The sequence below is a fragment of the Silene latifolia genome, chromosome 1 (assembly GCF_048544455.1).
Source record: "Silene latifolia isolate original U9 population chromosome 1, ASM4854445v1, whole genome shotgun sequence".
NCBI classification, from domain to species: domain Eukaryota; kingdom Viridiplantae; phylum Streptophyta; class Magnoliopsida; order Caryophyllales; family Caryophyllaceae; genus Silene; species Silene latifolia.
In genome coordinates, this window is record NC_133526.1 from 49,975,798 (window position 1) to 49,999,778 (window position 23,981).

The following is a 23,981-nucleotide window of genomic DNA, read 5'->3' on the forward strand; positions in this document are numbered from 1 at the left end:
GCTTAACAAAAGTTACTATTTTCAAGGGCAAAAAGATAATTTTTGAGCTTTTGTGGATTAACAACATACATGTTAAAACATGTGGATTAACAAAATTATTTAGGCTCTTCTTTTCGGCTAAAAGGAGTTAAACTGAACTGAATATAGTTAAACAAAATAAAGCTAAAATACGAGTTAATTTGTGAAAGAATAAACTGAACAACTACAAACTTGAATGGAGCTAAAATACGAGGGAGGATTCCGGCTAGAATTACCATTTAACGTACTCTTTGCAGGTTATAGACCTATAGGATAAACAAAAATACCTTTTCAATTCCTAAAGGTTTCAAATTCACATGAATTTTAATCAACCACTAAATAAAATGTACACTAGCCTCCAATTGAGCTTAACCAATTTCTCTCTAGAGAAGCTTCTCTAGTTTATAACTCAAATTGTGACAACAGGGATTTAAGTTAAATTTAAATCACTTAAAGTTAAATTAGCGTCAATTAGTTTACAAATACGATACAGAGGAGTTCAGGGACCCCCAAGATTATACATTTCCATAATGCACCCCTGGTTCCTCATCAAATGATGAAATTTGTACACACGAAAACGACTTCGATACCACAGTTGTTTCACGTCATGATATATCTTTTAAATAATGGTTCGGAAGATTATAACTGAATGTCAAAACTTCCATCATATTCTCGCAAAAAAAGTCGGTCAAAACCGGCACAAAATGAATTTCTATAGCATTCTAAATGGATAGGTCATCAAATACAAATTATCTTTACTACAACCTACTGTAACCAAAAATTGGAAGTTGGTCATGAATTCCCGTGAGGTAGGCTCTTCAGATTATCACTTGCTGAGTTGCTTCCCTATCATCAATCACACAAATTAAACTAAAGCAAGTTAGAAAACCAACATATATACAAACTTGATACATCCTCCATTCCATTTGACTGTATACGTTCGCTTTGTGCACAAAAATCTAGGAACAGCAAAAAAAGGTTTGGTTGCTCTTGCTATTAAATTCCCATTTCACCCTTCCTTGCTCTCCTGCCACTCTCACTCTCTTCCCCATCTGGCCAACAATTTCAGAAATGTAATAGCGAATTCTCCAATCCTCCACCTCACACCCTAGACTACCATCATCACAACCTCCACGGTCACACATCTCGCCACCACACCACCACTGTCGAAGTTCCACAACCGCTACCCTTGACACTCGGCGACACCACAGCTGCCATTCCCACCTTCAGCCGCACCACAAATCCTAACACATTCTTGGATCCTAGATCTGTCAAATTTGATATCCGACTGGGATGGTCGCAAACTGAAGGTGAAGGTGAAACTGGGCAACTGGGGTGGAAGGCAAAATCAGGAGGTAAGGGTGGTCAGCAGCGGACGGTGGTTGAATGACGGTGGTCATCAACGGCAGAGGGTGGTTGAGGGTGAATTGGTGATGATCACCTGGTTAGGGAGGTGAAGCTGGTGTGAAAGGAGAGCAGGTTGTTCGGGAGGGGCAAAGGAGGTGGATGACTTTGATGGAGGGATGGTAAGGGTAGTTTGGACTTTATCTGGCTAAAAAGTTGTCCGAAAATTCAAAGTATACAATCAAATGGAACAGCCCAAAAAGGATCACGTATACAATCAAATGGAATACTGAACCTATAAAACTAAACTATTACTTTTTAAATAAAACAAACCAAGTCAAATGCCCAGTGTTTTACCACGAACAATTCTTAAACAAACTAAAGACAAATAGACTGTTGAAGACTTCAAAGATGAGAACTTAAGGGTCTCACTTATTTCTGTTTCATAAGCGCATAAGCTAAATCATAAGTGCTCATTTCTGATTCAAAAGGCATCTAGGGAAACTCATTGGCCTGAATAATTTATGTTACACAAATGTTTTGAAAAACTGTCCGTAGGACTCTGCTATTTTGTCACTTCTCGCTCAAAAAGAGGTGCCCAAGTGTCATCACCATGTCCAAGTGTTGAAGGTTGACACAAGGAAATATAAAGAGTCAAATAATACTGTTAACAAAAAGATAGATAACCTAAATTCAAAAGAAAAAGCTACTAGCCTACTAATTAAAGTACTCTTCAAACTCAGACACAACACCCAAATCAGGAGCAGCAAGATGTCAATAACATCAAGATCTCATATCTACAATAGGCATAGACACTGTAAAGCATACAAACATACATTACCACTTAATAGTTGAATTCTCAAAGTTCTTCGAAAATAGAACAATGTCAAAATAAGTATATAACAAGTCACAATAAACAGAAGTACTCATCTGAATAAATCTTGACTAAAACACATCCATTTAAATTTAAACATACATCATCAATAGATTGTCTCAGACTGAAGCAACGCTATGTAACAAGAAGTTGCAAAGTACCTTAGATGTTACTGGGGTACATGAAGACCCTAACCTTATCACCCTGAAAAAAACAATTGATCAACTGCTTGTTACTCCTCATGTTACCACAAAACTAGAAATATAACAATCATAAAGACAGAGAAATTACCATGGACTTGGGAGGAAGGTTGGACTTGAACTTAGCACGAACAACACCACTGTTACCATGAGGCCTGCAGACCTTTCCCCAGATGCAACGGTAATAAGAGTCATTCTTCTTGGTCTTAGCCTTGTAGATGTAAGCCAACTTCTTTCCCAAGTACCATGCAACTTCTTCTTGAGTATTCACTCCCTCAATCTGGATCAAAGAGGTGTTTGGGTACTGGTTTGATTTTGACCTAACACCATTACAGGCCAACAAAGTCAATCCAATTCCTTGGTCTTATTTCGCCAGATGAAATCAAATTAGACATAGTTAAACAGCCTCGCAATTCGCAAACTAATCAAAACCATAAAACTGAAGAACAAGGATATTCACTTCTTTGCAGCTGGCCAAGGCCACAGATGTGAGTATTTGTGCATCTAAACTAAAGGAATCATTTCATTACTGCTCCCAGAAATGTGAGTATTTGTACATCTAAACTACATATCAGAGCACATGAAGCTTGTCTAATTAGCAATTCCAAACACGGTTGCCTTATTCGATGTAGAATAAGCAAAACATATAGACACCACACACTATTTAATACTATGTAATATAGATATTTTAAACCAAAATTCATAAAAATGTTGCAATATGATTACAACATATGTAGGAATCGATTCACAATTCACCCAGATTTAAAGGAATCGAATAACCATGATTCCAAACAAATGATTAGATAGGTCTAATTCACAAAATACTTCAACAAACCCTAAGAAAATGTACAGATGCACACTACTTTGATTCTACTAATTTTTCCCTCCACAGAACATTCATAAAACAATCAATAAACTTCCTTTATTAATCACTAAACATGCCAGAACTTAATATCATAGTATAAACAACTAATCAAATTTGTAATACTTTAAATTCATACACAATATGCAAAACCCACATGAAATTCGACAAAAAATATGTAAAAACATGATTGGATGTAATTTCACCTCTTGTAACCGAGGATTGAACCTCTGACGTAAAGTCTGCAAATAAAAAAAATGCAGATGAATAAATGAATGTATAATCAACAAATTTTTGATACGATAAACATACATAAACAAGAAAATACCTGACGCGTTCACCTTGACGACCCTTCACCATGATTGTTCTACGTTTCGGGTTGAGGATGCAAATGCTAAAACCCTAATTTGAGGATTAAAACAAACCTTTATGCTGAGTTTTAATTTGATGCACTTCTCATTCGTTGTGCGGTGTGGGCTATAAGTTGTATTTGGGCTCCAGTCCGAACCGGGTTGGTAACCTTAGGGCTGTAAATAAACTAAGCCTGCTCGACAAGCCCTTGGGATCGGCTCGGTCAAAGCTCGGCTCGAGATCGGTCAAACTGAGCTCGAGTTCGGGCTCGAACTAAGCTGAGCCCAAACCGAGCCGAGCTTGAGCACACAAAGGCTCGGCTCGGGAGCTCGTTTGTGCTCGTTATTGTTAAAATTACTTAATATTTTTCAATATATTTGCTTAAATTGAATCAATTTTAAAATAAATAAATTAAAATATTAGTTTATAAGATAAAATTACATAATAACTGTTAATATAAGCTAACAATAAATAATATTCTCGTTTGCATTTGAATTTTTAAATAAAAAATTACGTTATAATTAAAATAATGCTCGAAAAAATAGTACGCAAATAAAGCTCGGGCTCGGGCTCGTAAAATATTATATGAGCCGATCCCGAGCCTTGATTTCAAGAGCTCGGATTCGGGCTCGAACTCGACTTTTACAATATGAGCCGAGCTCGATCATAGGTACGCTCGAGCTCGGCTCGGCTCGTTTACACCCCTAGGTAACCTAATTGCTATTCGTCGTCTACGAATTTACTTCATATCGGAACATATTATAGGTAGTGCGGACACTCCTAACCAGTCATCTCGTGTCCGACACCGATACTTGTCGGACACACGCTTAAACATGTTATTGTTTATACGAGTAATGTGATGTCGAAAGAGATTGATTAGAAGGTGCGTTTAAAATAAATAAGATACAAGCAATGCTCGACGATTTCGTTTGACCGCATCGATTTTGGTTAACCAAATTGGGCATCCATCGTAAAATCACTACATAGGTGGGTACAATCCCATCTTTTTAGCAGTTTTTAAAACTAGTTTCCTGTTCAAGGCCTTTGTCAACGGATTGACAATATTACTTTTCGACCTTACATAATCTAAAGAGATAATACCAAACTTGATCAAAGTTACAAAACAATATTAAGCCTTAGGTGTATATGCCTACTTTTGTCATTATAAGCTTTATTCATGGATATATGAATGACAGCTTGCGAGTCACAACGTAGCGGAACGGATAACACGACTTTGACCAAAGAGGAATGTCCGCTACTAAACTTTTCGACCAACCAATTTGAGAGTTATAAATTCCGATTCCATTGTAGATCTCGCAATACACGTTTGCTTAGGTGATCTCCAAGATACCTTTGCTCCTGCTAAAGTGAAAACAGAACCAATAGTATGGTGTAAATCATTATTCTCCGAGATGCATTTAGCATCACAATATCCCTCTGAAACTGGAGGATAACCACAATAAGAAAACCCAAAGTCAACAGTACCTTTAAGTTATCTAAGCAAACGAACTAATGCACTCAAATGATCATCACCACGATTACGAGTATATCTACTCAATCTCGGAACAGAATATGCAATATCAGGTCGAGATGTGCACATAAGATACATGACACTACTAATAATCTTAGCATAACCAGCTTGATCCATATAAATCTCTTCATCGAGATCACCATTTAAAAACGCAGTTTTCACATCCATCTGATGCACAAGCAAGCTATACATGGAAGGAATAGCAAACATCACTTTAATGTGTTGACCCTAGGTCTTAATAGGTTTTGAAGCATGTCAAGTTGCCGTTTTATTTCTAAGTTATTTTATTTATACTTTTGTGAGCTTGGTATGTTTTGTAGTATTTATTATTTAGGTACTCAAGCTTGATTCAAGAGAAGCATATATGACGATGATCGAAGTCAAGGATACATCTACGAAGTCGTCACAAAGTCCTAAAAATAAGTTAAGGACGTATTTTGTAAAAGAGTATCTTAGAACTATGCACAAATTCAAACTGACCTTGAGGGAACGGTGTCCTCGGTTGAGGGAATGGTTACCTCAAGTGCTGAAGAACTTTGCTAGAATTTAAGGGAACTGTAGTACCCCCTTCTTACCCGACCAAGGTAATCAGGAGATGTTACCGCCTCGATTTCCCGAGGTAGTGAAATCGGAATTACAATTAAGAAACGTTTATAAAATTAACATGTTTAGTGAATTACAAAACAAATAAAAGAATACCAAAAGTAAATAGATATTATATGATGAGTCATAATTATATGCATATTTATGTCTCCCCTTAGTTACTTTTTATACGGATTTCATGCTAAATTATATTATTTACATGCCTTTTATGTTAGAATGTCGATACTTTCGCTATTTAATGTTTAATGCAGGAATGATGCATTTGAGGAGCAAAGGAATGAAATGGGCGTCGCGGAGTGGGCATGAATGAATACACGAAGTATGGCACGTGAACCCATAAGAATAAAGGAAGAGAAGTTAAGAAGACAACACGAAGAAAGGAGCTGAAATACGATGGTGCCTCGATCAATTACAGTCAGACTCGACCGAGGAACCTTGTACTCGATCGAGTAAGAGCAGGATCGATCGAGGAACCATTAATTTCCAGTATTTTCCGCAATTTCCTTAAGTCGATTATGTTTTACTATAAGTACTTAAATCGTACCCTAGTTTATTCTAGGCTTTATTTTACCTGTCTTCTTCTTTTTGAAATTTATGATTATGATTTCTCCCCCTAAAATGAATGAGAATGACTCTATTTATAGCGTTTCTGTTGGGTAATATCCGTATAAGACCCTTTAAATTTAGGACTATAACGTAAATGTAACATGCGATTATCGTCATAAAACATAAATACAATAGAGAAACGATAAGAAACAAGAAACAACCTCGGGTCCTTTAAAATGCGGCGTAATGAACAGAAATCAAAGTAGATTTCCTCCTAATCGTTGCACCCAAGACCGTCTGAGACTATGCCCCTTGTGCTAGAAAGTGCTCTCTAATTGACTTGCAATATTGAGAGAGTTTATGTGAGTTTACTGATGAGAGATCTAGGTTTCAGAGAGAATTCTTCTCCAAAACCCTAGTTTTTGTGCAAATGATTATGCTTAGGTCAAAAGGAGAGAGGCTCTCTCCTTTTGTCTTGTTCGGCCAAACCGAGAGCCCAAGGGGAGGGAGTGGGCTTTCACTTCCTCCTTATTCTAACTCGTAGTTCAAATTTTCGAAATTACTAAAATGTATATGACGGGTTTTCAATTATAAATCGTCATCGGTTATCGGTTATTAACGTATCAACTAGTGACATGACTCAGTCGATATATTAATACATGTCCGACAAAGACAATATTGTATAATTAAATAAATTCAATATACATTAATTAAATATAAATCGTTTATATTTAATTTACGAATTAACTGCTTAATTCGCCTTAGCCATTTTTATTTAATCCGTATTAAATAATTATCTCAACATCGCGTTTGACTAATTACTAGTCAATAACTCTGACTAACTGGTTAGTCATATTAGGCATCAACATGACTGTATTTTCATACCGTCACATCTCTCAAACGTATCCTATAGGTGTGACTTTTAGGGACCAGTTGATCACCGCCATCTGTATGACAATAACGTCAAACTTATCTAGCAAGCCAACCGTTATTGATAAACGTGGATCAACTGATAATAATACCAAAAAGTATGCCCTTTGATCCTTTTAGAGATTTATAAGTCCTTGCACTAACTGTTAAGGACACCATCCCCAACAAGCTCCCACTTGTCCGTACAAGTGTATGTGCAATGACGTTATCCGCACTAACTGGAGGACACAGCTCCAACAAACTCCCACTTGTCCGTACAAGTGTATGTGCGATAACCGATTCTCATATTCATTTAAAAATTTCTCCCACTCAATGTAAAACAATTTGCAGATCCGGATCCGCAAAGGTCGTATTTTACAATCGATCTGTATCTAGAGTGGTTTCCCCGACTAGAGAGTAACTTAACTGATAAAACGAATCCGTATCCGAGCATGGCCATGCATTTCGATTCTGACTCCTCGAGTGGCCCTGAGAAATATCGAGTACCTGATAAAGGCTGAATATTTCCTTCAACTCGACTCCTTCCGATCTAAGCACAACATGAAATGACCCAGAAAAAATCTACTTGGTCCCCTGTTACGGATGACCGTGAGAAAGAAACCAAAGTCACCCAAAATGTGCCGTAGTCTCAAGAGACAGTCGATAGTCAAAAGAATCGACTCTTAGGATCACCATGGAGGTCCTATCCACGACCGGGCACCGAATGTTATAAAACATTTAGGACTCCACGTCGATGTCACAATTGTGTCCTACGAGATATCCGTATAAATCGCCTCTGTGATTGGTCAGTCAACTGGTTGACTTATGGCTCGTTGAACCCACCATCAACCAACGTCACAAAATAATTGCCAGAGTTATCAGCTCATGTGGGCAATTAAGGACTAAAAATATAATGTTTGTTCAGTTCACTTTGCGGTGTTCAAAATTGTCGTACAATTCCACATGAAAAACAAAATATATAAATATCAAAACGATGATGTCGTATAGAGTACACAAGAAAATGAATCTAATCCATAAAAGAGTACTACAACTCAGGAACACGTTTAATTCCCATGGAATTAACATGTCCTTCATGCTTATCTTGTCGTAATGGTTTAGTGAGAGGATCTGCTATATTATCATGTGTAGTAATCTTTTCTATCACTACTTCCTTTTGCTCCACGTAATCTCGGATTAGATGAGCTTTCCGTTGTACATGTCTAGACGCGACATAGTACTCGGACTCAGTCGTAGAATCTGCTGTAACTCTATGTTTGGAACTCTTCCAGCTGACTGCAGCGCCATTAAGAGTAAAAACGAATCCAGACTGAGATTTCGAGTCATCTCGATCCGTTTGGAAGCTAGCATCTGCGTAACCGGTTGCGCATAGCTTTTGATCGCCTCCATGAGTCAATGCCCAATCTTTAGTCCTCCGTAGGTACTTAAGAATGTTCTTGACAGTCATCCAATGTGATTCACCTGGATGCTGTTGGAATTGACTTGTCATACTCAATGTATATGCCACGTCCGGACGTGTGCATATCATGGCATACATGATTGATCCTATAGCCGAAGCATAAGGAATCCGTGTCATGCGCGCTTTCTCTTCCGGTGTCTCTGGTGCCTGAGACTTGCTCAAATGCACCCCTGGAGCCATAGGAAGAAACCCCTTCTTGGAGTTAGTCATGCTGAATCTCTCTAGAATCTTGTCTATGTAAGACTCCTGACTGAGAGATAACATCCGACGTGATCTATCTCGATAGATACGGATGCCCAAAATTCTTTGTGCCTCACCCAGATCTTTCATCTGGAAATGGTTCTTCAACCATACTTTTACCGAAGTTAAGAGAGGTATGTCATTCCCAATCAGGAGTATGTCATCAATATACAATATTAGGAAGACAATCTTTCTCCCACTCGACTTGATATATAGACATGGTTCCTCGACTGATCGAGTAAATCCATTGTCTTTTATCACTTGGTCGAAACGATGATTCCAATTCCTAGAAGCTTGCTTAAGTCCATTAATGGAGTCCACCTCGGATTTCATGGCCTCAAGCCATATCTTTGAGTCGGAACTAGTCATGGCATCTTTATAGGTTGCGGGTTCACTACTCGTTAAGAGTAGAATGTCATCTATGTCATGTTCCTCGACCATACCAATGTATCTGTCCGGAGGAATAGAGACTCTACCCGACCTCCTAGGTTCCTCAGGAATATTAACCGCAACCGGGATTGAAGGAACTGGTTCCTCCAATGGTTGCTCGGTATTTGGTTCTGGAATCTCCGACAGGTCGAAGGTTCTATCACTCTTTGCATTCTCGAGAAATTCCTTCTCTAAGAATGTCGCACTAGCCGCAACAAGAACACGTTGTTCGGTTGGCGAATAGAAGTAATGACCAAATGTTCCTTTAGGATAACCTATAAAGTATGTCTTGACCGATCACGGGCCGAGCTTATCCTCGTGTCTCCACTTGACATAAGCCTCGCAGCCCCAAACCCGTATAAAGGACAAGTTAGGGACCGTTCCCTTCCATAGTTCATATGGAGTCTTGTCAACAGCTTTAGACGGACTTCGGTTAAGTATTAGAGCAGCTGACAGAAGAGCATAACCCCATAATGAGTCAGGCAACACGGTGTGACCCATCATGGATCGAACCATATCAAGTAGAGTTCGATTTCTCCGTTCGGACACACCATTCAACTGAGGTGTTCCAGGTGGAGTTAACTGTAAGGCAATCCCACAGTCTTTAAGGTGTTGATCAAACTCGTGAGAAAGATACTCGCCACCACGATCTGAACGTAGTGTTTTAATCTTTCTACCCAATAGGTTCTGTACCCTATTCTGGTATTCCTTGAATTTCTCAAAGGATTCACTCTTGTGCTTCATTAAGTAGACATAGCCATATCTACTTAAATCGTCCGTGAAAGTGATGAAATACCTATAGCCTTCTCGTGCGGTGATTGACATAGGTCCACATACATCCGTGTGTATGAGTCCTAATAGGTCAGCAGCGCGCATTCCAACACCTTTGAAGGAAATCCGAGTCATCTTACCGATGAGATATGATTCACACGTGCCAAATGATTGAAAATCAAAGGCCGAGATAGCTCCATTCTGTATGAGCTGTTTAACGCGTTTATCATTAATGTGTCCCATACGGCAGTGCCATAGATACGTTTGATCTTTGTCACCAACCTTTAACTTCTTATTAATTACGTGTAATATTTCGGTGGTCTGATCTAAAACATAAATTCCATTCATGGAGACTGCCTTGCCATAAATCATATTGTGTAATGAGAAAATGCAAGAATTATTCTCTATTACAAATGAAAAACCAAGTTTATCAAGTGCAGAAACTGAAATAATGTTCTAGAAAGACTGGGTACATAATAGCAGTTATATAAAAATAACTCAAATCCGCTAGGAAGCTGGATTACGTGTGTTCCCCTCGAGATGGCAGCCAATCGTGCTCCATTCCCGATACGCAGGTCCACCTCACCCTTTACGAGGGGTTCGATGTTCCGGAGCCCCTGCACATGATTACACAGATGAGAACCACAACCAGTATCTAGTACCCAAGTTCCGTAACTTGCGTGGTTAATCTCAACCATATGAATAAAAGTTGAAGAAGAAGACATACCAACAGGTTTAACGCGACCTGCTTTTATGTCCTCATGATAAACAGGACATGTACGCCTCCAATGCCCAGTCTTGTGGCAGTGATGGCATTCCATGTTATCATTCTTGCTCTTTGTCGTGCCTGATGAGGTGCTCGACTCACCAGTCCCACTCTTACCCGATCCCGACTTCTTAAACTTCGACTTACCTACATCGCTAGGTCCGGCTGAACTTTGCCCTTACCCTTGCCCTTGTTTGACACAACGAGAACATCCTGTTTAAGGCTCCCACTAAACTTCATGTCCTTCTCGGTCTGTACGAGAAGGGAGTGTAGTGCGTGAGGACTTTTCTTCAAATCATTCATATAGTAATTGGCTCTAAAGAGCGCAAAACCATCGTGGAGTGAATGAAGCATGCGGTCAATCACAATGTTCTCGCTGATTTTACAATCAAGCGTCTCCGGCTTCTCGACATTCTCAATCATGCTTTGAGAATGTGTGGGCTAACCGTTGGCCCTTCTTCTCGAGTTTCGCCTCAAAGAAGCGACCGGTAAGCTCATAGGTCACGATTCTCGGTGCTTTCGAGAATTCCTTAGTGAGCGTAGTGAAAATCTTGTTTGCACTTTGGGCTATGAAGCGTTTCTGCAAATTGGGTTCCATTGCAAAAATGAGTACGTTCTTTACCGCACCCGCTTCCATGGCGAAATCGTTATACTTGTCGATCTCGTTAATTCCGCCGTGGGGCCTGGGTTTGGTGGGATGGGCTCGATCGATATTTGAGCTTCCCATCGCAATGGCGGCATTCCGTAATGCCGCCTCCCGATCCGCGAAGTTAGATCCATCATTTTTCGATCGAGTAGACCGATTCATCCGATCCATGAAGATCCGAAGCCAGGACTCACGGTCCAATGTGACACTTGGCATTGGGTCGTTAGTAGGACCAGCCATTTTGTTATTAGCAGTTTAAAAATCGTGTTCTACACTGAAAAAGAAAGAAAACAAAAACGAAATAAGCAACTCATCGAGGTGATTTAAGTCTATTTAAAATGTATTTTAACGTGTAGACTTAAGCACTTGCATAATTGATCTTCCTCAAGAATGATACAAGTGATCCCAAGACTCAATTTCCGTAAATTGATAAGCCAACTGTTTAGCTAATTCTTCCGTAAGAACTCTTGGTCGATAGATTTCCGTAAATCCTATCTATAGTCCACCATAATCACAGGATCGTACGAGTGACCATAGTGTTGAGATAAAATAGGTCAATCGGTTCCAACTTACCCGACGTAGAAGGGGTCATATTATGCCTACCGACGAAGAAGGGACTCATTGGAGTTTGACCTATAAAGACCATTCTCAATTTTGGTTTATACGAGGAAGATCCCATCAACTTAATTTTAATTCATTTTAAGTGAACAAATAACTAGCGTCTGCGTGAATGAATTAATTTAGGTGATGGCTTATCATTGATCGTGTGACATGAGAATGTCAAAGAAAACTAACTCGTGACCTCTATATGTGTCAGTTTTCATGCAATAATTAGGTGGTTTGGTTTTAGGCGGAATATGATGCAAATTATCGTTACGGAAAAAAATAAATAAAAGAATGCAATACGTAAATAAAATTCCTAGTGTGGCCTATCCTAGTAAAAAGAACATAATACAACTTTGGAATCCACCGTTGGACCCGAAAAGCTTGTCTTGATGTTCCATCTTTTCCATGCAGTGGGAGTGAGCATCCGGTCTCCATCTTTGGTCTTCTCAAAAATTACAATTTAAAATTTACAAATATAAACCTATTTACATTCTAAATACAAAAACTGTAATTACAAGTGAAAAATCCAAAACGGAGATACGAGATCTCAAAATACAACCAAGACCGTGTTCCATCATTACGGTAACACGTTCTACTAAGGCCACACTAAGTTACAACCGTTTGTAAAATAAATAAATACGTAATAAGAGCATTCAAGGCATTCAACAATAACGATAAATAAAATGCATCAACTAAAACAAATTTATTCGTGACATAATTCCGTAATTATGTTAAATTTATCCAAACCACCTTTTTAACGATTAAAATTTATGTGATAAAACCGCTTCTATCAGTTTATTTTAATCTATTACAATCCGTTACTTTAAATACGCTTTAAAATAACTCAATGGTACGTGTGTGAACCGTTTCACAATCATAGCGAGTGTACAATATCCGTATAAAGTACATTTTATGGCCAAAAATAAAATTTAAAACAAAAGAAATAAATTTTACACGCTGTCAGATAAAAATTCCTCGATCGAGACACTAAAGTCCTCGATCGAAGAACAAACAGGCTCGATCGACTGAACTGCTAGTCGATCGAGAGGAATGCCATAACAGGAAGTGCTCGATCGACAAAACTGGAGGTCGATCGAGAACTTTTATTAGCAAAGCTGTTCGATCGAGTACGAGGACTTCTCGATCGAACAGATGGGGTTTTAAAAAGGTCGATCGAGTGCGATTTACTCGATCGAGTAAAAACAAGTCAGAATAGCACTCGATCGAGTAGAAATACGCTCGATCGAATGCAAACATGGCTGAAAACTGTAAAACCCTCGTGAAAACGATTTGATATAACAAAACAATTTCAATTTTGATCAAAACCGCATCAAAACAATTCTACAATTGTCAAAACTTAACATATTGCTATAATCTCCGTATAAAATAACAATATGCAAAAGAACAAATCGAAAACAAGATCAGACATGAACAAGCATGTCACGGTTTACAAAATCGAAACAGCTGTGTATACATGGCACGGTTTTCAATGCACAAAAAAAATCAGCCGTGTAAAAATTACCAGCCGCACGTTTTTTTTTTTTTTTTTTTTTTTAATGCAAAAAGCAAGATCGTTTCAAATCGATTTATGAAAAACACAATGAAAAATTTACGTGGCCTCGCTCTGATACCACTTGTTTGGGTAATATCCGTATAAGACCCTTTAAATTTAGGACTATAACGTAAATGTAACATGCGATTATCGTCATAAAACATAAATACAATAGAGAAACGATAAGAAACAAGAAACAACCTCGGGTCCTTTAAAATGCGGCGTAATGAACAGAAATCAAAGTAGATTTCCTCCTAATCGTTGCACCCAAGACCGTCTGAGACTATGCCCCTTGTGCTAGAAAGTGCTCTCTAATTGACTTGCAATATTGAGAGAGTTTATGTGAGTTTACTGATGAGAGATCTAGGTTTCAGAGAGAATTCTTCTCCAAAACCCTAGTTTTTGTGCAAATAATTATGCTTAGGTCAAAAGGAGAGAGGCTCTCTCCTTTTGTCTTGTTCGGCCAAACCGAGAGCCCAAGGGGAGGGAGTGGGCTTTCACTTCCTCCTTATTCTAACTCGTAGTTCAGCTCGAAATTACTAAAATGTATATGACGGGTTTTCAATTATAAATCGTCATCGGTTATCGGTTATTAACGTATCAACTAGTGACATGACTCAGTCGATATATTAATACATGTCCGACAAAGACAATATTGTATAATTAAATAAATTCAATATACATTAATTAAATATAAATCGTTTATATTTAATTTACGAATTAACTGCTTAATTCGCCTTAGCCATTTTTATTTAATCCGTATTAAATAATTATCTCAACATCGCGTTTGACTAATTACTAGTCAATAACTCTGACTAACTGGTTAGTCATATTAGGCATCAACATGACTGTATTTTCATACCGTCACATCTCTCAAACGTATCCTATAGGTGTGACTTTTAGGGACCAGTTGATCACCGCCATCTGTATGACAATAACGTCAAACTTATCTAGCAAGCCAACCGTTATTGATAAACGTGGATCAACTGATAATAATACCAAAAAGTATGCCCTTTGATCCTTTTAGAGATTTATAAGTCCTTGCACTAACTGTTAAGGACACCATCCCCAACAGTTTCAATTCCCCTTAGTGGACTTTGGCATTCACAAGCCCATTTATGGGTTTAATAGTGAACTTGGCCCAGTTTGGCTACTTTTCGGGTTTAATGATCCGAATAACACATTTTGTAATACGAATCGACCCGTATTTCATTTAATTCGGGGCAAATTAATTAAATCGAGCTAAAATTTAGTATTAACTCAAATTTATTAATTTATTTTATTTATTTGGCACTTTAATAAATTTTCAGTGCCTACAAATTTCCTCCTCGGGACCTTGTCACGTGCACTCCAAGGGTCTTGACGTGGCGAGATCTCGATCCATTTTACTTTGACTTGGGAGTCGATGATGACCACCCTAACTTGTCGCGAAGGCAGCTCTACTTGGCTTTACTTGGAAGTCGATGCGTACCCAAACTTGTCGTAAAGGTAGCTTTGTTATTTTTTGACATCACCCTGTCATTTTTTTAGACTTGGAGGATGGCATTTTTTTTTGCTTGATTTGAAAGTAGGTATCCGAACTTGTCGTAAGAATGACCCATCTTTTTTAACGTCACTCTATCATTATTTGATTTAGCGAGCGACTTTTTTCTTTGACTTGAAAGTCGATGGCACCTTAACTTGTCGTAGAGGTAGTCCATTTTCTTTATAACGTCACCCTATCATTATCCGACGTAGCGGATGACATTTGGCACTTTAATTAACGTCACTTTGTCATTGTCTTACTTGACGAATGACATGTTGACTTGAAAGTCGACAGGTATTTGAGCTTGTTGCCACATTGACCTTTTATTTCTATTTTATTTCACCCGGTCATTATCTGACTTGGCAGATGACCCTCCCATGAGATAATTGGTGCCCCCGGTTTTGGATTCACATTATCTTTGATTAATTTTGTCAATCAAAATAAATCTGAACCCATATTTTGACATATGATAATGCCACTCTCCATACTTGGTACGTAGCAATTGGAATATGGCTTTGACAAACAATGGACCAAGATTTTACCTAGGAAGCAAGTATTCAAAAGAGATAGAGAATTAGAGAGGCAAGCCTTAGTCGATTTCCTTATTTGTTTCTTTTTTTAATACTCTATATTTTATGGGAAGGGATAAGTCATGAGATATCTGCACAGCTGCACTTACCGTAGGGTTTATGAAAACCCATCACCTATATATACAATCATAGGTATGAACATTCATGTGAACTCCTCCTCAACGGCGAACATTCATGCGAACTCCTCCTCAACTCCTCCTAAATGTCCGGCCTGCTTCTGATTTCTCTGACTCATTCACCAATTTGACATACTCTAAGTAAGTCATCTTTCTCGCTTACCCGAAATCTCGACTTTGTATCTCCGTTCAGTAGTTTAGCACATCCGGCCAGCAGTTTAGGTGCAGAATTCCATTCTTTCTTGTGTAAAATTTTGATATTACCATGGTAATACAAGAGCACTAATCAATTTGTCATATCTTCTATGACACGTTAAAGTTTGCTTGCTGGTAGGTATGTGTCAAATAATGAATTTAATGGTCTTTGCTTATCTCTTGTTTGTTTGCTGGTCATGTACCATGTACGTACATGGTTTTACATTATACTGGCCATGCTTTCGACCGAATTTCTAAACGCGGACAACTATTACTTTTGAGTTTTTGAATTTTGCTGCGATCTGAACTAAGAGCCACTGAGGTATGTTCATCTCGCTCTTCGATATCCAACTTTGCTGATGCTTGTCCCTTTTTCTTTGTCGCAGTTAAGCATGTCCTCCGCGCTTTCAAGTTTTGTAGCCAATCCTAGAATCGACATCAGGCGTGAAATCCGTGTATTTGCTTGATCATGTATATGAGTTTGATCGACCGAAGCTCATCTCAATTGATTTGCCTTCCTTTTCTTAAGCATCTTATTCATGATCAACATCGTGAATAAATCATGTGAGTTCTTATCCCCTGCCACTTTAGTTTCAGGCGTGGTGTTTGACGGAGTACGACTTCATTCTATAAGAATTATATTCGATCGTTTCATTAGTCATAATATGATTACATTATATACATGCCAATAGATCATTCTAGGTGATTTGGTTACCATAACTATATGCTACAAACAAGGATACAATAACGTAAATATAGGAACTAAATATTTACATAGTCTAATACACCCCCACAGTCGAAGCGGGAGGAGGTCGTATGCAGAGACTGGAGCGGAAGTCTTCAAAAAGCGGGCTAGGGAGCCCTTTAGTAAAAATGTCGGCATACTGGTAACGGGAAGGCACGTGAAGAACATGAACTTCACCAAGGGCAACTTTTTCGCGCACAAAATGGATGTCCATCTCTATATGTTTAGTCCTTTGGTGATTCACAGGATTGCCAGAGAGGTAAACGGCACTAACATTGTCACAATAAACAATAGTGGCTTTGGTGATCGGACAATGCAGCTCAAGAAGTAAATTTCGAAGCCAACATGATTCGGCGACCACGTTGGCAACACCCCGGTACTCGGCCTCCGCACTAGATTTGGAAAGTGTAGCCTAACGTTTGGAGGACCAAGAAACAAGATTATCACCCAAGTAAACACAATAACCGGAGGTAGAGCGACGAGAATCCGGGCAGCCACCCCAGTCCGCATCAGTATAGGCAGTAAGCTTAGTAACCGTGGACTTGGTGATGTGAAGCCCGAGATGCTTGGTACCTTGAACGTACCTAATAATTCGTTTAAGGGCAGCAAAATGGGCAGTCCGCGGATCATGCATGTGAAGGCATATTTGCTGGACCGCGTAAGATATGTCGGGGCGCGTGAATGTCAAGTATTGGAGGGCCCCTGCAAGAGAACGATAAAGGGTGGCATCGGTGACCTTGGCGCCAGCAGCAGCGCCTAATTTCGGCTTGGTATCAACAGGAGTACGAGCGGGTTTACAGTTGGTCATATTGGCTCGGCTCAGAATTTTCTCTGCGTACTTCCGTTGGTGTAGAAACAGGCCATGTTTATGGCGAATGGCAGATACCCCAAGGAAATAATTTAGCGGACCCAAGTCGGACATGGCGAACTCAGACCTCAAGTGACGAATTATGGAGTCACGAAGAGAACCAGAGGAAGAAGCAAGGATAATGTCGTCAACATATAAAAGAATATAGGCTGTGTCCGTACCTTTGTGCAAAATGAAGAGCGAGTTATCGCAAATGCTGTGAGTGAACCCAATTGTTTTGACAAATGTAGCAAACCTTTGATACCAAGCCCGGGGGGCCTGTTTGAGGCCGTAAAGAGACTTTTGGAGGAGACAAACATGATCGGGATGCTTCGGGTCCCGAAAACCAGGAGGTTGGTGCATATAAACGGTCTCCGCCAAGTGGCCATGTAGGAAGGCATTCTTGACATCCAATTGGTGAATATGCCACTGTTTCGAAATAGCAATGCTAAGAACGGTGCGAATTGTGGCCGGTTTGACAACTGTACTGAACGTCTCATCACAATCAATTCCCACCTGTTGTGACCTGCCATTGACAACAAGCCGAGCTTTGTACCGCTCCAAATCACCGTTAGACTTAAATTTATGTTTGAAAAGCCAAATACACCGCGTAATATTCACATTAGAGGGACGAGGAACTAAGACCCAAGTCTTATTTTTGAGTAAGGCATCAAATTCGTCGGTCATGGCCTGTTTCCAATGTGGGTCATGTAGGGCGGCTATCGGGTTTTTCGGGATAGGTGCAAGTGTGGTGGTGACGGAGAGGTCGAATTGAGGCTTTGGCTTAAAAATACCGTGCATAGCACGGGTCGTCATCTGGGGCAAGGGAATAGCAGGGGTTATAGGGGGAGATGCAGCGGACGTGGTGTCAATTGGGGAAGTCGGGGAGGCTGGTCCAGGCGAGGTCACGGGGGAGTCAACCAAGGGTGCTGTGGGGGAGGTCACAGGGGTGGTTGCGGGTGTCGTGGTAGGGGATGTGGGACCAGCCGTAGCAGTGGGTGTGGACTGCAGGTAGTGTGTTAAAAACGGGTAGTTGTCGCTGTCCAAAAAAGAATAGGAGGACTCGGGTATGTTGGGTAATGAGGTAAAAGGGAAAATAGACTCATTAAACGTAACATGTCGAGCCGTAATGATTTTACGCGAGGACTTATCATAGCATAAGTAGCCACGATGTTGGGACGGGTAACCGATGAGCACACAAGGGGTAGCTCGGGCGGCGAGCTTATGTATAGAGGAGGAGGGTATGTGTGGAAAGCATAAACATCCAAATGTCCGTAAGTGAGAATAAGATGGTGTCCTTAAGTAAAGACTAGAGGTTGGAGATTTGAGGTTATTGGCTTTGCTAGGTAAAATGTTGTGTAAATATGTAGCTACGGAGAGAGCATGGTGCCACATCGAGGGCGGTAAGTTGGCGCGTAAAAGAAGAGTTCTAACCATATTGTTAATTGTTCGAATTTTACGCTCGGCCTTACCATTTTGTGGTGATGTGTGCGGACAAGAAAGGCGGAAAATCATACCCTTTTGTTTGAAGAAGTCGTGAAATTGGGAATTGTCGTATTCACGACCATTATCGCACTGTAGATTTTTAATGGGTCGATTAAATTGAGTGGAAATTAAGGCATGAAATTTACTGAAAATACCAAATACTTCGGACTTATGTCGTATTGGGAAGGTCCATAAAAAATTCGTATAATCATCCAAAAATAAGACATAAAACCGATGACCCATAGAACTAATAATAGGAGAGGTCCATAAATCATTGTGTACGATATCAAACGGGAAAAGAGTGTGAGAAGTGGATAAAGAAAAAGGTAGCTTAACATGTTTACCCAACTGACAAGAATGACAAAAAATGTTTGAGGACAATTTGGATGGAATGACATTATTATTGCGTAAAACACTAAAAACAGCCGGTCCAGGATGGCCTAATCGATCATGCCAAGTTGGAGCGGTGATGACAGCAAGAGCTTGAGGTGAGGTAGAAGTCGGGGTGGGTGCTTTGAAAAGAGGGTAAAGGTCGCCCGTGCTACTGCGTCTCAAAAGCGGCTTCCCCGTCCGCAAGTCCTTCACGGTAAAACCAAATGGGTCAAACTCAACAGAAACATTATTATCAGTTGTCAATTTGCGAACAGATACAAGGTTTTTAATAATGTTAGGGGCGTGGAGGACATTTTTTAACAGGAGGGGGGGCATAGGTGACGGAAGTGTCTTGGCACCACAACCAAGAATGGGAATTTCAGTACCATTTCCGACTATAATTTTTCTACCATTACTCAAATTAAAATAAGAAACAAGGGTACCTTCATTCGACGTCATATGGGAAGACGCTCCCGTATCCAAGTACCAGTTCTCATCGGGTTGCTGTAGCGTCATCGTTTGCATAGCCGCGGCGATATCAGTAGGAACCAGAGCACCCTGTGGAACCCCAGCTGATGGCGACTGCGCGATAAACGCCTGTGGATGCGGCCCTAAGATACCAGGTCCGCGATTGGGTGCAGGTGGCGCCCACCCCGAAGTAGGATACGGGCAGGGTGGCACGGCCCATGCTTGCTGCTGCTGCTGCCACGGAGGCCGAGTCAAAGGGACCCACGCCCAGGCGCGGTTGCCTTGCTGCTGCTGCTGCTGTCCGTTCCCTTGCTGTTTCGAACTGTCACGGTTGGAGGAGGAGCCTCCACCGCCATGACCCTTGCCACGATAATTCTTCCCTCGATTGCCTTTATTGCGATTGGAATTATTCTGATTGTTATTCCGATTAGAGTTGCTGTCAGAGGAGCGATTAGAATTATCGCCACGAGTCTCATTGTTCGCCAGAAGGGCAGAGTCGGAAACAGTAGCATTATTCTTGTTTTGACGGCTCTCTTCAAGAGTGAGCATGGAACGGGCTTTGTAAAACTGGGGCAAAGGGTCCCGCTGTTGAATTACAGAGGCCACAGTATCATAGCCCTTGGAGAGACCACCAATGAGACGGAGGACAAGGCGTTCCTCGGAAACCGGAGCCCCGACATTGTCCAATTGATCGGCCAACATCTTGACGGCTTGACAGTATGCCGACACATTAGGATAATTGTCCATGTGAACCTGAGAAAATTCTTGCTCGAGATGAACGGCTCTTGAATTTTTGTTATCGTTAAATATGTCCTTGAGACGATCCCACGCTTCTTTGGCCGTGGCACCCGGTTTGAGAATCGTATGGAGCAGATCCAGAGAAATAGTGGCGTAAATCCATTGTTTTACGATTACATCAAGCCGAGTCCATTTTCCATCTTTGTTGATGACAGCGCCTTTGGGAGGGTCAATATGATCAGCCACGTCAAACGCCTGAGCCGCGTTGAGAAAGAGTTCGGCCCAAGAAGCGTAGTGGACGTTTTCAATTTCGAGCGTAATTGGCACATGGTTTTTGATATTTGAGACAGTAAAAGCAGGGTGTAAGGGTGAAGTTTTGGATGTGTCGTTTCCTGTCATGGTGAAGAGGGGGCTCGGGAAATAGGGTTTCAAGAAGAAGAAGAAGAAGAAGGAGAAAAGAGGAAGGATCGGTATATAGCTGATACCATATAAGAATTATATTCGATCGTTTCATTAGTCATAATATGATTACATTATATACATGCCAATAGATCATTCTAGGTGATTTGGTTACCATAACTATATGCTACAAACAAGGATACAATAACGTAAATATAGGAACTAAATATTTACATAGTCTAATACGTTCTTCGGTACGGGCCTTCTTCTTCACCCTTGTTCATTAGGGTATAAAAACAACGATGGAGAGGTGGGATTGTTACGCATCGGGCAGCGATGACGGAGACGTGTTGATTGCAAGAGATCTCGAAGACAACCCTCTATTTGACTGCGAATGTCATACAATGCTCTCACATAATGTTCTACTAGTCAATGGCGTGAGTAGCCATGTAGCATATCATCATAATGATTGAAGGCTTGATCAGATTATTGAAATCTTTTTAATTAAGGCCAAGCAAATGGATACCCTTAGTCTTGCCCAACCCTTCATGATTTTCTCTTATATTCATGTTCTTTGACTTATGGGCTTATGGATGACCAATTGACCATGCACTTCTGCAATTTTATTATGCTGAATTTATTTCATTCTATTTTTTTGGTTGCGAATTTTAGAGCTTATCACCAACAAACTACGTAGCTTGTGTGCCCTTGCCAATAGGTTAAAGTATCTTTTATTCAAACAAAGAGTATACATATTATTCATATAGCACACCATTTATCATGTTTGTGTATTTTGCCTCCTCCCTTCACCTGTATTGTGTGTTGGCAATATTGCCTGCAGGTACATATTTCAGGTACGGCCGTTGCAATGTACTCTACTTATCAACCCACGTGGAATTACTTCGGTCGGATCATTTCGATTCTCCTTTAGAGTTATCATGAAATGTACCCGATTCGTTGACCGCATGATGGTTTGAAGGTTATTTCGGATCATGCAATATACCGACTTGTCTATATGAAGAGACTACGAGCTAATCCGAGATGGGTCATTTTGGTTTCTCTTAAGATTTACCTTGCAATGAACCTAATTCGTCGACTCTGAGATGCAAGAGACAAGAGAATGTGAGCTACTCCGAGTCATGAAATATACCGACTTGTCGACGAGAAGAGAAAGATGGCGAGCTACTCTCTTAGGAGATGTCATGCAATGTACCTGACTTGTCGACTGCAAGAGCAAGAGACCGCAAGATACTCAGAGTCAGATCATTTCAACTCTCATAGGATATTTCATGCAATGTACCTGACTCGTCGACTGCAGGAGGTGCAAGAGACAGGAGAATGCGAGCTACTCCGGGTCATGCAATGTATCGACTTGTTGACAGGAAAAGCAAGACGGTGAGCTATTCTCCTAGGAGATGTCATGCAGTGTACCTGACTCATCGACTACAAGAGGCTGTGAAGCACGGAGCACTTTAAAAGATCAAGCCGACGTAGTTCATAAGGAGGAATGATGTTTATTGGAGGTGTGGCTGCACATGAGCTACATTTTCACCCAAGGTGCCTACGTACCTGTAAAGCGTGAAGTACTTTACAAGATCAAGCCGACGTAGTTCATAAGGAGGGATGATGCTTTTTTTTTTTGTGGTATGCAATTTATCCTCTTGCTTAGGAGCTTTGGTGTGCAGTTTACGCTCTTGCTGAGGAGCCTTCATTGTTGAGCTTCAAGAATAGTAGCGCTTCAAGAATTTTCCGTTGATTGGACCGTACACCGTCTCCAACAACAATCTTATAAGCACCATTTGTATAGACTTCTTGCACCACATATGGGCCATCCCACTTAGAGGTGAATTTACCAACTGGTTTGTAACATGTGATGATTAGCCTTCGTACTGCAAGTACCAGGTCTACCACTTAGAAAGAACGAGGGCACACCTTTTTGTTAAATGCGAGTGACAACCTTGCTTGATAACATTGGAGCTTTTATTGAGACTCTAATCTTTTTTCATCGAGAGCCTTCAACTCTGCTAATCGCAATTTGTCATTTTCGTCATCTGTGAGTCCTTCTTGAATAGCGATGCGCAAGAAGGGGATTGCAACTTTAATGGCAACATGACCTCCACTGCATACACCAACGCATACGGGCTTGCCTGAGCAGGTGTTTTGTATGTGGTACGATATGCCCGCAATGCCTCACCAATTATTTCATGCCACTCTTGCTTTGACTTTGCCACTACTTTCCTCAACAAGTTGCAAAAGGGTCTTGTTGAAGGCTTCAGCCAAACCATTTGCAGAAGCATAGTACATTGATGATTTGTATTGCTTGAACTTGAACCTTTCTCCCAGACTTGTTATGAGGTGGTTGAAGAACTGTTTCCCGTTGTCAGTTGTGATGCGCTGAGGTACACCATATCTGTAAATGATATGGGTTCGAATGAAGTCCACAATATTTTCTTTCTTCACTTCTCGTAGTGTGATGGTTTCTGCCCATTTTGAGAAGTAGTCAGTGGCGGCGAGATTATACTCGTGTCTATTTGAGGCCTTTGGAGTAAAGGGTCCCACAACATCAAGTCCCCAAGCTTCAAAGGGCCATGAAGAAACAGTAGGGTGCAACGGCTCTGGCGGTTGGTGTATGAAGTTGTGTGTAGAACTGACAAGGTTCACACTTTTTTTACGAAGTCCATACAATCATGCACCATGGTCGGCCAGTAATACCCCATTCTTTTTACATGATCATCAAGTTTAGGCCTAGATTGATGAGCACCCCAAATGCGAGAGT

The 23,981-nt window shown here is 40.4% G+C and overlaps 3 protein-coding genes across 3 annotated transcripts; all 3 read right to left on the bottom strand.

The window, feature by feature from the left end:
- Window positions 1-616: 616 nt before the first annotated feature.
- Window positions 617-3,758, bottom strand: LOC141605287 (large ribosomal subunit protein eL33y-like). Its single transcript, XM_074423993.1, has 5 exons — window positions 3,627-3,758; window positions 3,505-3,540; window positions 2,528-2,756; window positions 2,398-2,440; window positions 617-864 (listed from the first exon to the last, which is right to left on the bottom strand). Exons 1-4 carry the CDS (start codon window positions 3,656-3,658, stop codon window positions 2,399-2,401), a joined length of 339 nt encoding a protein of 112 aa, XP_074280094.1. The 5' UTR covers window positions 3,659-3,758; the 3' UTR covers window positions 617-864; window position 2,398.
- A 1,149-nt stretch (window positions 3,759-4,907) lies between these two features.
- LOC141646376 (secreted RxLR effector protein 161-like) lies at window positions 4,908-5,390 on the bottom strand. Its single transcript, XM_074454289.1, has 2 exons — window positions 5,192-5,390; window positions 4,908-5,092 (listed from the first exon to the last, which is right to left on the bottom strand). Exons 1-2 carry the CDS (start codon window positions 5,388-5,390, stop codon window positions 4,908-4,910), a joined length of 384 nt encoding a protein of 127 aa, XP_074310390.1.
- Window positions 5,391-17,308: 11,918 nt separating this feature from the next.
- On the bottom strand, window positions 17,309-21,205 carry LOC141646388 (uncharacterized). The gene is made up of 2 exons (XM_074454295.1): window positions 19,511-21,205; window positions 17,309-18,559 (listed from the first exon to the last, which is right to left on the bottom strand). The coding sequence occupies exons 1-2, from the start codon at window positions 21,203-21,205 to the stop codon at window positions 17,309-17,311; spliced, it is 2,946 nt and encodes a 981-aa protein (XP_074310396.1).
- Between the last annotated feature and the right edge of the window lie 2,776 nt (window positions 21,206-23,981).

Coding starts and splice junctions, on each gene's coding strand:
- LOC141605287 (XM_074423993.1), bottom strand. CDS start 3,658: ATGGTGAAGGGTCGTCAAGGTGAACGCGTCAG. Junction 3,541..3,626: donor CGTCAAGGTGAACGCGTCAG/GTATTTTCTTGT, acceptor TTTTATTTGCAG/ACTTTACGTCAGAGGTTCAA. Junction 2,441..2,527: donor ACCTTCCTCCCAAGTCCATG/GTAATTTCTCTG, acceptor TGTTTTTTTCAG/GGTGATAAGGTTAGGGTCTT.
- LOC141646376 (XM_074454289.1), bottom strand. CDS start 5,390: ATGTTTGCTATTCCTTCCATGTATAGCTTGCTTGTGCATCAGATGGAT. Junction 5,093..5,191: donor GAGATTGAGTAGATATACTC/GTAATCGTGGTG, acceptor GTTATCCTCCAG/TTTCAGAGGGATATTGTGAT.
- LOC141646388 (XM_074454295.1), bottom strand. CDS start 21,205: ATGACAGGAAACGACACATCCAAAACTTCACCCTTACACCCTGCTTTT. Junction 18,560..19,510: donor CTCTTTTCCCGTTTGATATC/GTACACAATGAT, acceptor CCCTTGCCCCAG/ATGACGACCCGTGCTATGCA.